This window comes from Elephas maximus, chromosome 7 (assembly GCF_024166365.1).
Source record: "Elephas maximus indicus isolate mEleMax1 chromosome 7, mEleMax1 primary haplotype, whole genome shotgun sequence".
Lineage (NCBI taxonomy): Eukaryota > Metazoa > Chordata > Mammalia > Proboscidea > Elephantidae > Elephas > Elephas maximus.
In genome coordinates, this window is record NC_064825.1 from 47,232,058 (window position 1) to 47,244,429 (window position 12,372).

The following is a 12,372-nucleotide window of genomic DNA, read 5'->3' on the forward strand; positions in this document are numbered from 1 at the left end:
GCCTCGTGCAGGAGGCAGCATATCATACTGACCATATGAGGAGCCCTGGTGGTGCAGTGGTTAAGCACTCAGCTGCTAACCAAAAGGTCAGCAGTTTGAACCCACCAGCTGTCCACGGGAGAAAGATGTGGCAGTCTGCTTCCGTAAAGATTTACAGCTAAGGAAACCCTAGGGGGCAGTTCTATTCTGTCCTGTAGGGTCGCTATGAGTCAGAATCTACTCGATGGCAACGTGTTTGGTGTTTATGATAGGACATCTCAGTGCCTCAGGGCAAAAAAAAAAAAAAAACAGGCTAGTGCTATTTCTGTGTACCCCTGCATAAGCAGAAGGAGCTGAGCAGGGGGTGGTGGGAGGATGTCCCATGCGCCTTCTCTGTACCCCGTTTGGCAGAGGTCGTGAATGAACGTGCTTTCTGTTTTCTTCCTCTCTGAACTCTTCTCTCCTGAATACTTCTCTCGCCTCTTCTGACCACCCAGCCTGTTGGGAGATCTTGCATCCAGGTAAAGTCCCTCCCTTCCACTTGGTTGAGCCGCCTTCCTGGATGAGGGCCCAAGGCCCTGCTCTTCCATGACACCAAGTGACAGGGGCCTTTGTAGACTGCAGAGTCCAATTTCATTGATCTGGGTGATCTGGGAGAGTGGCCCCCAAGGACACGGTTAGAATTACTGATCATCTGAAATATGGGATGTTTTGGAGAAATGCAGGTTTGGTGGCTTTCAAACTTCTACACTAGTGAGAATTAACTGCTGATGTAATGTTGCTAAGGCAAGGTCCTTAGCAGATCTGCTTCCGTAGACAAGATTTCCTCGTAGCCAGCTGGATCCACTTACATTTCCAAAATGCATGTGCCCTGAATGTGGCAGTTTTGCCTCCTCCTGTCAGAAGATGGCGCTATTGCTCACCCCCCCACCCCGCCAAAAAACAAAAAAAAACCACTGCCATCAAGTCAATTCCAACTTACAGTGAGTGACCCCATAGGGTTTCCAAGGCTGTAAATCTCTATGGAAGCAGACTGCCACATCTTTCTCCTGCAAAGCCACTGGCGGTTTCCAACTGCCGACCTTCTGGTTAGCAGTCAATCGCCTTAACCACGGTGCCACAAGGGCTCCTTAGTGCTCATCCCAAGAAATCTTAATCCAATTTGAGAGGTGAAATTAATTTAGTTCATTTCAGTTCAACATAAATCAGCAAAGATTTCCTGAACCCAGACTTGTGTCCAGCTTTGTGCTGGGTGCTGAGATCCCAGAGAAGAATCAGGAGTGACTCCTGCCCTTGAGCACTCATGGTCTGGTGGCTGGTGAAGGTCCAGATTCTAGCACCCAGATCCTGTATGGCTTTAGCGAAGGTTTGCAAAGTCACTCTTCCTCCAACTTTCATTTGGATAACTCACTCTTCCAAGTGAACCTGGAGAAGCAATCTTCTTTGGAAGTAAAAAAGAGGAAAAAAAGAAAAGCCAAATTGTTTTGACAGCCTTTTAAAACCCCATGTTCCTACTGAATGGAGTAAGGAGTTCCTGGATGGCACAAATGATTAAATGCTCAGGTTGAAATGTTGGTGGTTCAAACCCACCCAGAGGTGCTTCAGAAGTCAGGTCTGGCGATCTGCTTCCAAAAGTTCACAGCTATTGAAAACCCTATGAAGCAGTTCTTACTCGGCACACATGGGGTCACCATGAGTCAAAATTGACTCCACAGTAACTAAGTGCAACAAGGATACCGACAGTCATGAGCTTCACAGTTTAACCAATCCTTCTACCTCCATCATTTCACAGAAGATCCAGTGATTCTAGAAGGTAGGCGTTGTTACCCTATGTTCAAGATGAGTTCAGTGACATACAAAGACGCAAAGTTCTCCACCAGTGAGCGGTGGGGCTGACGGTACAGACCTATCTGGTTGCATAGCTTGTGCTCCTAACCACTGGGCCGTGAGCACTGAGATCAGTGTGATGTGGTGTGTGCCTTTGAGGCACCACAGTTGGGAAGGCCTCCTAGAGTGATACCACCCCAAGCTATGAGGAGGACTTGAAGACTGTTGTTGTCAGTGTGGAGACTGGAGGGTGGGAACCGCCTTCTTAATTCTGAGTTGTATCCCATAGTGGTTAGAAGTATAAATTATGGAGCCAGAATCTTAGGTCTATCATTTACCATTAATAGCTGTGTGACCTTGAACAAGATATTTTAATCTCCTTTTGCCTCAGTTTCCCAGGCTGTACATTGGGGATCCTAATAGGGTTGTTGGGAGGATTAAATGAGTTGCTCTATGGAAGGCACTTAGAACAGTCCTTGGGATACAGTAAGCAGCATATGAATGTGTGCTCTTCTTGTTAGTCTGTCTGTCAGGGCCAAGGGGAGAGAAGGCCTGGTCAGAAGCACTGGCTGGTGGCAGCATGTCCCCTGTTCTTCCCCACTGCCCTCACCTCTATCCCCCACAAGGCTTCATGTCTCTGTGCTCAATGTAGACAGTCCTGGGAGCTGGGGCCCATCCAACCTCAATATGACTAACCTGACCTGACAGTGCTTCATTCACATGGTGGGGCTAGAGTCACCAGAGCACTTTTATAGGAACCTCCTGGAGTTGGCGTCCCTGCCCCAGGGTTGGGAGATAGGATAAGGCGAGGGTGAGAGGAGTTCCTACCAGGAAGTTGGAGAGGGCAGTGTCAGGGTGGTAGTGGCAATTTAAGGTGAGCAGGGTCCCAGGGCAGCTTTGGAACTACTCAGGGACCCAGGTGCACCCTGCCCTGGACAATCGTCTTCCCAACCCTACACCTCTTTCCAGCCCCGTGGAATCCAGGGATCCTTCTCAGGAAAGGAGAAGTTTCTTAGAGAAACCGAGGCTCAGAGAGTGGCAGAACTGGTGCTGGAGGACAGATATCCTGACTCCCAGCCCAGAGCTACCTCCTCTGACTATAAAACCTTTGCCAGTCCTCACACTGACAGGCTGAGTCTCACAGCCTGAGATTTGACTCAAGTTCACCAGATCTTGGTCTCTGTTTCAGCGACGTAGCTGTGGAACTGCCTTTCACCCTGATGCACCCTAAGCCCAAAGAGGAACCCCCACATCGGGAAGGTGAGCAGGGTCCAGGGGTCACTGGGGTGGGATTTCCAGATAGCGGACCCCCTTCTCCACCAGCTGCCAGGGTACCCCATCACCCCATCTCCCTCTGGGTTAGCCTTCAGCCTAGCACCACCCCATTTTCCTCAGATCCTCAGGGCGTTTTGTGGGACCTACGACTCCTATTTGCATGTGACCCCACCAGGAGACAGAGTAACCTGCCTCCTGTTCTCTGCTCCTAACCCCACCCAACCCCCATGGGAGAGGGAAGCTGGGTGTGGGTGAAGGAGTCCGCTGGCAATGCTTTGAGCTCCAATCCTGCACCCAGGCATGGGGCCAGGCCCTGTGTAATGTAGGGAAGGGGCTGCATGCATAAGATGGCCCCTGGACACACCATTCCCATCATTTTTCCAATAATTCATATTGATCATATTTCATTGAATCTAAGACAATTTCAGTTGAAAGAGACAACATGATAATATGTACCACAAGGAAAGAAAAATGTTCCCCCAACTGAACTATGAATGCCATTGTAAAACACACCCCAATTTCAGAAATGTTAAAATGTGAAAAAGTGATTATCTTAGAGTTAGTGAAAGTCATGGATGCAAAACAAATTAGTCTAAGCTGTGTTGGAGACCTTGTCAAAAGGCGCAGGAGTTGAGAGGGTTCTCCATTGGGGGTGGGGTGCAGTGGGTGTCCTCCTCCCGGCCTTTTAGATGATCGTGGGGCGTTTCTGAGACCAGGGATGAGCACTCCCCTCTCCATTCCCCTTCTTCCTGCAAAGAATAGGGCAACCTCCCTCTTTTAGCCTGGTTGTCCCAGGGTGGGGACCTGTGCCCACCCACCTCCTTGCCCACCCACTCACTAACTCCTGGGCGCCCCTCCCGCCCTGTGTTTAGTTCCAGAGAACGAGACGCCAGTAGATACCAATCTCATAGAACTTGACACAAAGTAAGCCAAACGCTGCCTGCAGAAGTCTGGGGGGTGGGCCTCGGGAGGGCGGGGTGGAGAGTGTTATTTGCATATATGCTTTTTAACCCCTGAGGAACAGCTGGTCTAACCCCATCTTCTGAGAGCCGCCTCTGCTTGCCTCTTCAGCAACCCGCTTGCCTGCATGTGACTTGAAGGGCCCTCCGTGCCTGTTACTCTTCCTCCTGCCTTGGTTTGGTCTATCTTCCTTCCTCGTCCTTGCACGTCCGTCCGTCAGTCTGTCAGTCCACCCACTGTGCCTGCCCAGCTCACAAGGGCTGACTTGAGGCCCTAGGAGCTCTCCTGCCCCACCCACCTCTAACCTATGGAATCAGCCCATGGGTGGGGAAGGTTCAGGGATCTAGTTGCTTCTGACTCCTGCGGACCCCTGCTGATTTCCCTGTGGTGAAAGGCTGCCTTGTTACTGGGCACTGGCCAGAGCAGGAGACCGGGGCTGGTGTCAGGAACCACCACCAGGGAGAAGCAGCTTTTTTGCTCCAGCGCCAAAGCCACCGTCTCCCCCAAGAGAGATCTGGGGTGTGGGGTCTTGAGTCACTCCATGAGGAGACCCTGTGCAGCTGCCTGAACTCCATGGGGCCAAGGACTGGGGTCCCTGTATGACTCTAAGTGGACATGTTTTATGGTACAAGGGAAGACGTTGTTCTTAGAAGCAGCCAATTAGTACTGAAATCCCACTCAGGCACCCCTTCCCCCGTCCTCTACTCACCTATTCAGATAAACTCTCCTACTCCCTCTTCCCAGCCCTTCTCCCATCCAGGATTCCTCTGGGTAGAAGTGAGCTGACACTTCCTGGGAGAAAGGTCCTTCATGGTTTTCTCTTCCATTAAGCCAAGCCCACCATTCCTTCTTGTCCAAAAACTGGAATGCTTCCCAAGGGCAGTTCTTCGGTGGGTGGATGGGCGGGGGGGGGGGGGGGGGGGCATTCTTGGGCCTGTTCTTAGGGGATTTAGAATATGCTGTGAAGGCATTGGTGGCTGGACTGTCAGCCTCAGCCCAACACAGAGCCACACTGCTGCTCGCATTTGACAATCTCCCCTCCCCCACCCAACTCCTCCAGAACCAGCTCACTTTTCTAGCACTTGGGCATAAAAAGTCATATTCATGCCCCCCTCTGGCATTTCCACAACTGGCTTAAGTCCAGATGTGACCATCCCCCCCCCACCAGTGGGTACCCAGATGTGCTAGCCTGGCAGGCTTTCCTCCCCAAGGCCAGCTTTAGAGGCCACAGACCTGGAGAGTGTGGTTCTCTCCTTGCCCAAGAAGAGTCAGCCAGGACAGCCAGACTCATCTGGCCGGGCTGGCCCCCCCTTGGCCCCTCTAGACATGCCTACCCTCGCTACCTGTGCAAACACATCCCATTTTCCTTGTCTCTCCCACCAGCGATGACGACATTGTATTTGAGGATTTTGCCCGCCAGAGACTGAAAGGCATGAAAGACGACAAGGAGGAAGAGGAGGACGGTACCAGCTCTCCACAGCTCAACAACAGATAGACAGGGGCCAGGCCCTCCCTCTGGGCAGCTCCAGGTCCACTGTCACGCACTAGGATGCTTATTTGTCTTCTTCCTGTTCTGGTTGCCCCTTCCTTTTTGTTCTTCCAGTTTCTACCAGGGGCCCCAGTGGTCTTCCAGGTTATGGTGATGAGCCTCTGGCCTCAGGACTGGCCCCAACAGCACCATGCCACCAGGGCCACAGTGCACCCTTTTAATCCCCTACCTCCATCCATCACCTCTCCTTCCCCCTCCTCAACATACTCCCCCTCCAGAAAGGCTACCACAAGCCCTGGCCTTGGAATTCAAATTGAGATGAGGAGCAGAAAGGGGAGGATGGGGTGGGGAGAGGCATGGTGACTGCGGGCAGGGGGACTTGGAGGGGTGGGATGAGGGCTAATGACACATAAGTGGATGTCCACAGTCCCAGGTGGTCAACACAGTTCTGGCAGCTAAAAGATGACCACACTGAAGGCTACCCGCTTCCGGAATGGTTCTCTGGAGGAACTAGGGTGTAGGATTCTGGCTGGGAGGGGCAGATTTGTAGATAGATTCGCAATGCTTTTTGTAGTTTGGACCCCCTAAAGGCCTCTACCCTTCAGTCCCCACCCCTGCCTCATGTCCATCTGTGTCTGATAGTGGCATTAATGAAGGCCCATAGGCCCCAGGAATGGAGAAAAGCAACTGGACTGATTTTCTTACCAGCAGTTACCTAGTCTAAGGCAAGCTGTGAAAACTAGCCCAGGTATATTGCAGCATTGTCAGGATGTAACATTTTAGCTACCTTGTATCTTATGTATCTGGATATATGTATATGTTGTTGTTGTTATAAAGGGCTGCAGAGTCAGTTCCGACTCATAGCAACCCTATGTACAACAGAACAAAACATTGCCTGGTCCTGCTCCATCCTCACAATTGTTGCTATGTTTGAGCCCGTTGTTGTAAACACTGTGTCAGTCCATCTCATTGAGGGTCTTCCTCTTTTTCACTAACCCTCTACTTTACCAAGCATGATGTCCTTCTCCAGGGTCTCTCCTGATAACATGTCCAAAGTACGTGAGACAAAGTTTCACCATCCTCACTTCTAAGGAGCATTCTGGCTGTACTTCTTCCAAGACAGATTTGTTTGTTCTTCTGGCAGTTCATGGTCTACTCAATATTCTGCAGCAACACCATAATTTGAAGGCATCAATTCTTCTCTGTTCTTTCTTATTCATTGTCCAGCTTTCACATGCATATGAGGCAACTGAAAATAACATGGCTTGGGTCAGGCACACCTTAGTCCTCAAGGTGATATCTTTGTTTTTTTGTTTTTTTTTTAACACTTTGAAGTGCTCTTTTGTAGCAGATTTGCCCAGTGCAATGCATTGTTTGATTTCTTGACTGCTGCTTCCATGAGTGAATATATAGAGAGGGAAAGAAGGGAGAAAGTGCCAACTAGTGGCAGAGTGAGCTGCAGCTCCTGAGGAGGTTTCCTGAAGGGGGACTCTAAGAAAGGGGCAGGGGCCTGGAAGATCAGAGTCTGACTTTTCTCCCCTTGTGACTTAAGAATTATTATCATGCGGGAAGCAAAGCTAGAGGTCCAGAGGGGGCCAGGGCCCGCATGTCCTCCTGCCCCTCCCCATGGTTCTCCAGGGATGGGCTGGGCTGGACTTGCAGGCTGGGAGAGAGCACCTGAGGTCACCATGGCCACAGTCAAACCAGGTCCTTCCCCAGAAGGTAGCAGGGTCCATCAAGATGCCCTTGCCCGATGGAAAAGAGGCAGCTGGTTAGCAAAGAAGCTCTTTGTTTCTTTGGGGAGTTGATGACCCCCAGCAGTACCTAGTGCCATGGTACCCATGAGCTGGTGTTGGTGTGATTGGGACCTGGGGCATTTCCAAGGCAGCAGGGCAGGTGGGTGATGAGGTAGGAAGAGTTAAAAGATATCTGTTCTTGTCTGGCCTTTGATGCTAACTTGCTGTGTGACCTTGGGCAAATTCCTCCCCTTCTCCTGGCCTCCATTCCTCACCTGAAAAACCAAGGGGTTTGACCAAGGGTCCTTGCCAGCTCTGGCCCCCTGAGAAATTGTGAACGATGGAGCCCTGGTCTGGTGGAGCTGCTGACCCTGGTCTTTCTGTCTCCAGAGGGGGTTCATGGAACCCGAGAGGGAACAGGGTCTTAGACAGCACCTTGCCCACTCCACACCAAGCCTGGGAAGGGCCCTTCTTGGGCCTTAGCATCAGGTTGCCTGATGTTAAGCTCTGTTTCTTAGCTGTGACCTTAGCTGTGTCCTAGGGCCTGAGTGTTAAAGGGAGGGGCAGAGCTTCAGTTTGTTGGGGCTTGGGTGGGCCTCCAGTACCTCGGGGCCCCTGTGGAAGTGGACAACCTAAGGTTTTTTCTTATACCCAAGCAAATATATTGGTTAGCAGGGCAAGATGGCTCTCTCTTCCATTTCTGCTCCTTTCCAACGCTGTCCCATACATGCCTAAAAAGAGAGACAACGAAATGTTATTATACAGGTTGCATCTCTGTCCTTCGTGGGGTAGGCTATGCTGCCATTTCCCATGGTGCAATTACCCAGTTCACAAGCCTGGCACTGTACCCCAGCTCTTCCCTCCTGAATCCCATTGAGACTCAACGCAAAGGACTCCTACCCAATTACCCAATGCCATCGAGTTGATTCCTTTAGTTAGCAGCTGTAGCACTTAACCACTACACCACCAGGGTTTCCAAAGGACTCCTATACCAGGTCAAAACTAAGCAAGCTCAGGGCAGTCACAGTCCCTGGGCCAGTCCTGGGGTCCTAGGTGCAAATGCTCCAGGCATCTATGCCCCCTGTCAGAACTTGCTGTGCAGTTTGCCCCTCATCTGGGCAGCTGTTGAGTTGATGAAATGTTGGAACAACTCATGGCATTTACATACTCTTCAGTGTCATCCTTCAAATCTTTTGGGACTAGTACAAGACCCATTAGAATTTAGGGTGATCATCCACCTGCAAATCTCTTTCCCCAGCCCCCAACACATACACACAAAAGATTTGTCAGGCTGATTTCTTGAGCTCCCTCCACCTCAATATTACATTTACCCTTTTGGGTTATCCCAGTGTTGTTTAACTGAATTTTCTCCAGCTGCAGGGAAGCACCATAGCTCTATCCTTGCTCTGTCAATCCTTTTACTCTTTGGGTCCAGCACCCCAAAGGGCAGTGGTCAAGTTCAGCTGAATTCAACTTAACTATCCTTTGCAGACAACTCCTCAGCTCCATGCTGGCTCTGGAGACATAGAGGCAGGTCAGTCTCAGCCTCTGTCCTCAGGAAGCTCAAGATCAGGGGATAGTTATAGGGGAATCTGTTCATGGTCAGGGGAAAGTTATAGGGGCCCATTGTAATCACGGCTCCATGGCTGCTACTAGTCCATATAGTGCCTTGATGTGAATTAGAAAACAGTGCCCTTCCAGATGGGTTCTGCTCCATACTAGAACACACAGCTTTACGAGTGGCACGCAAGCTGGATTCTAGTCTCTCCCATCTCTTGGCTAGGTGTCCTTCCGTATAACTGTAAGCTGCACCCTGGTGGGACATGCAAGCCTAAGCATTTCCTTTGGCCTATTCCTGAAGAGGAAGGCCCAGATCATCTTTCTAGCCTTCTGGTCAATTCCAGACCCAAAACCCCCCACATGACTGAGTGCTTCCCTGTAGGGCTTTCCCCTTTCCAGAGTCAGCCTGTCCAGATGAGAACTTGGAGGGAGATTGGGGGTGAGGGAGCCTTGCTAGGAACAGTACACAGCCCACACTACAGTGTTGGCTATTTCTGTGCTAAGCCCGTGCTGACCAAGCAGTGCCACACTGGAACTTCCCAATAGGCCATGTGGGGTGGCATGTAGATAGCCATTCTGGGCATGAAGCAATAGCATGCCCTTGGGTGAGAATCTCCCAGGAAGAGGGCTAGCTGGACTTCCTCATCATTCCAACCAAAAGAAGCATTCAGTCCCCCTGAGGATAAGAACTGAGTGATTTTGCTGGAACCCGAAGGTCTCCTCAGCCTCAAAACCCAGACAGGTTAGAGTGGGCTCACCTGGTCTATTGGTTCAGCTGGAAGAGTTGCCCCCAGTCTGTTTCCACATGATGCAGTGAAAGGAATGCTGGCCCGCAAGTCCACCGTTCCTCCTCTCAGTCTTGGCTGTTACCAACCAACTGGCCTTGACTAAGTCACTCAACTTCTTGGGCTCAGTTTCCCTAACTATAAAATGACATAGCAACCCCTTCCTCACCTGACTCAAGGAATTGGAGGCCCATGTAAGATAGACGGTGGTAGGCAGTACTCTGAATGTTGCAAGTGTCTGCACAGGCATGGTCCTGCAAGTGCAGGGGAGTTGCCCAATGTCACACGGAAGTTGGACGTAAGCTGTGTTCTCCTCCCACCAGTGTGCACATCTCTTGTCCTCCTTCTCACTTAGGTGCTGTTAACCAGAATGGGATGCAGCCAATCTGACTTTGGTGACCCAGCTGAGAGGGAAATTTGACAGTATTCCGAAATGCTATGCCCAGCTGGTAGTGCCAGCAACCAGACAAAGAGGGAAGATATGAATGTTGTTAGTGATTGGAGGGGGCATCTGGAACCCTCCCTCCGAGGCCTGGTATCACCCATATCGCTCATCTCTCAGACCCTACGGATGCCAAAAAGTCTTGGCTCTGATCCCAGGCTAGAGAGAGGACTGAACCCATCACTACTCCATCAAAGGAATTCAAGAGAGGTAAAATATAAATTGCTTGCTCCTTCCCTTCAAAGTAGAAGGCCACATCAGGGTTCAACAGGAGGCTCTATAGCTTCCTGGTAACACTGGGAGGGATTTCGGCCCAGTAAAAGACCAGGCTTCTTACCCTGAGGGCTGGGCCTCAGATGACCAGTTCCCCAGCAGTTCAGACAGGCAGCTTCTTTCCTTCCAGAGACTGGGGACTGAACATTCCCCACCCATTCAGGAGGAATTGGTTAAGCCCCAATCTTGAACTCTTACAGGGTCTCTGGACATAGGCCTGTGCCCCTTTCTGATGTTTTTAAGCTGAACAGGGACCAAACCAGACTCCACCATCCCATGTATATAGCCTGCACTGGGCCTGGTGTTTTGCCCTCCTGGTCCAGGCAGCTCCATCCCATTTGCCCTCACTCTGGGACTGAATGGCTTACCTGTGGGGTGGGAGCCCTGCCCTCTACCACCCCCTGCCATGTCACTTCAAAGAGAAGCTCTGCTAAAGGGGCAGTACCCTCCGCCCTGTATTCTCTCTTCATCCCAAAAGGGAAGTCAAAGCACAGGTCCCCAGGACCCATAACCTGTAGACACTCTGACACAGTGGTTTTCAAACCAGGTGCTGTGGAACCCCTGGCGTTCCACAGAGCTTTGTCAGGGGCTTCTAAGGTGGGAAGATGGGAGTGGAGGCAAAGGATAGGTCTCCAGCTCTGCCCCATTCCCACTTCCACCAGAACAACTCTGCCTTTATCTGTCTTGCCTGTTAAGGTTTTGCCTTCAAACCACCACTCTGAGGTTTGATCTTAGACCAGCAAGCACAGCACTCCTCATCCCTGAGGTTCTATTCTTGGTTTTCATGTTGGAATGGCTCCAGCATTCCAATACGAAGTATCTTTGTATTGGAACTTGGGTCACAGACCCAGGCCTAAGCATTTGCTTGTATATATATATGCACACACATAAACACACACACATGTACATACTTGCACACTTTTCATGATTTTCTGGCCAACCTACTCTGAAGCTCTGGCCTGGGTTTGATTTGGGCAGAAGCCTGGTGCTCAGTGGGGATAAGTCTTGACCTGATACTGGCCCATGTGGCATGGAGAAACCATGAAGCAAGGAAATAGGTCCAATCCCCCCACCCTAGGACTTGGGTCTGCATATCGTGTAACACCCCAGGAAAGTACCCTTTGAGGGTAGGATCCCCCCAGAGACATTTTTGGCAGCAAGTTCCCCTTAAGTAATTCTAATGAAATTCTACTTCCATATTTGTGGACAACAAAATGTGTGGGCAACGGGGGATGCCTGAAGAGAGGCTGGTCCCTCCCATAGTCCCTCAAATTCTCTCTCTGCCTGCCTACCCCTGACTGGATCCCTTACTAGGACTGAGTATGGGGTGGGCAATTTGGTGAGACCTGGACTAGCCCTTAGCACACAATCCTGCCTGGACCTCCCCAGCCCCTAAGACATTCGAAGTAAAAGTGTGAAGTTCATCAACATGGCATGGGAAAAAGAGGGCCAACTTATGTTTTACATTCAGTCTGAGTGTGATCTTGGGAACCTGGCTGGCCTCAGTTTTTCCATGTATAAAATGGGGTTAGTGCCAGGCTCTGCCCACCTCACAGAGATTACTACAAGGGACATATGAAAGGTGGGTATGAGGAGTCCACGGTGCTTCACAAACTTGGGGTAAGCTCATGACCTGCAAGGCAGACCAACAGAGCATTCAGGGTGGATGAGTGTAGGATGCACCATCTTTCTGGAACATGTGTGTTCAGTGTTCAGGTCTGGCCACAGATGCTGTATGGGGCCTGCCTCTTCCCACTGAATGGAAGCCAGAGCTCAGCCTTGCACAGTGACTGTGTGTATATCCTGGGCAAAGGGTGGTGGGACAGGTCTCTGGGCCAGGCAAGGTTCCCCTGCACCAGGTCTGGGGCCCTTATGTTAAGTGATTATTGTGTGACATCCTCATTCCTGGACCACCTGCCAGGTTTATCTGTTGTACCTGTGGCATTCCTTATTATGTCAAATAAGTTATTATAGTTTATTCAATTCTAACAGGACGAATGAATAAAAAATTATAAATAGGAGATTATTAAAGGTCTTTTGTGACAA

General features: G+C 50.6%; 1 protein-coding gene across 3 annotated transcripts in view; it reads left to right on the plus strand.

Moving 5' to 3' along the window:
- ARRB1 (arrestin beta 1) overlaps nt 1–12,372 on the plus strand; it is an 87,197-nt gene extending 74,825 nt beyond the window's left edge. For 2 of the 3 annotated variants that reach the window (XM_049889816.1, XM_049889817.1), the window contains exons 13-16: nt 477–500; nt 2,996–3,066; nt 3,954–4,005; nt 5,425–12,372. In XM_049889816.1, coding sequence (XP_049745773.1) covers nt 477–500; nt 2,996–3,066; nt 3,954–4,005; nt 5,425–5,536 — 259 coding nt within the window. In that variant the 3' untranslated portion in view covers nt 5,537–12,372. The remainder of the gene's footprint in view (nt 1–476; nt 501–2,995; nt 3,067–3,953; nt 4,006–5,424) is intronic. The other variant, XM_049889818.1, reaches the window with a different exon arrangement.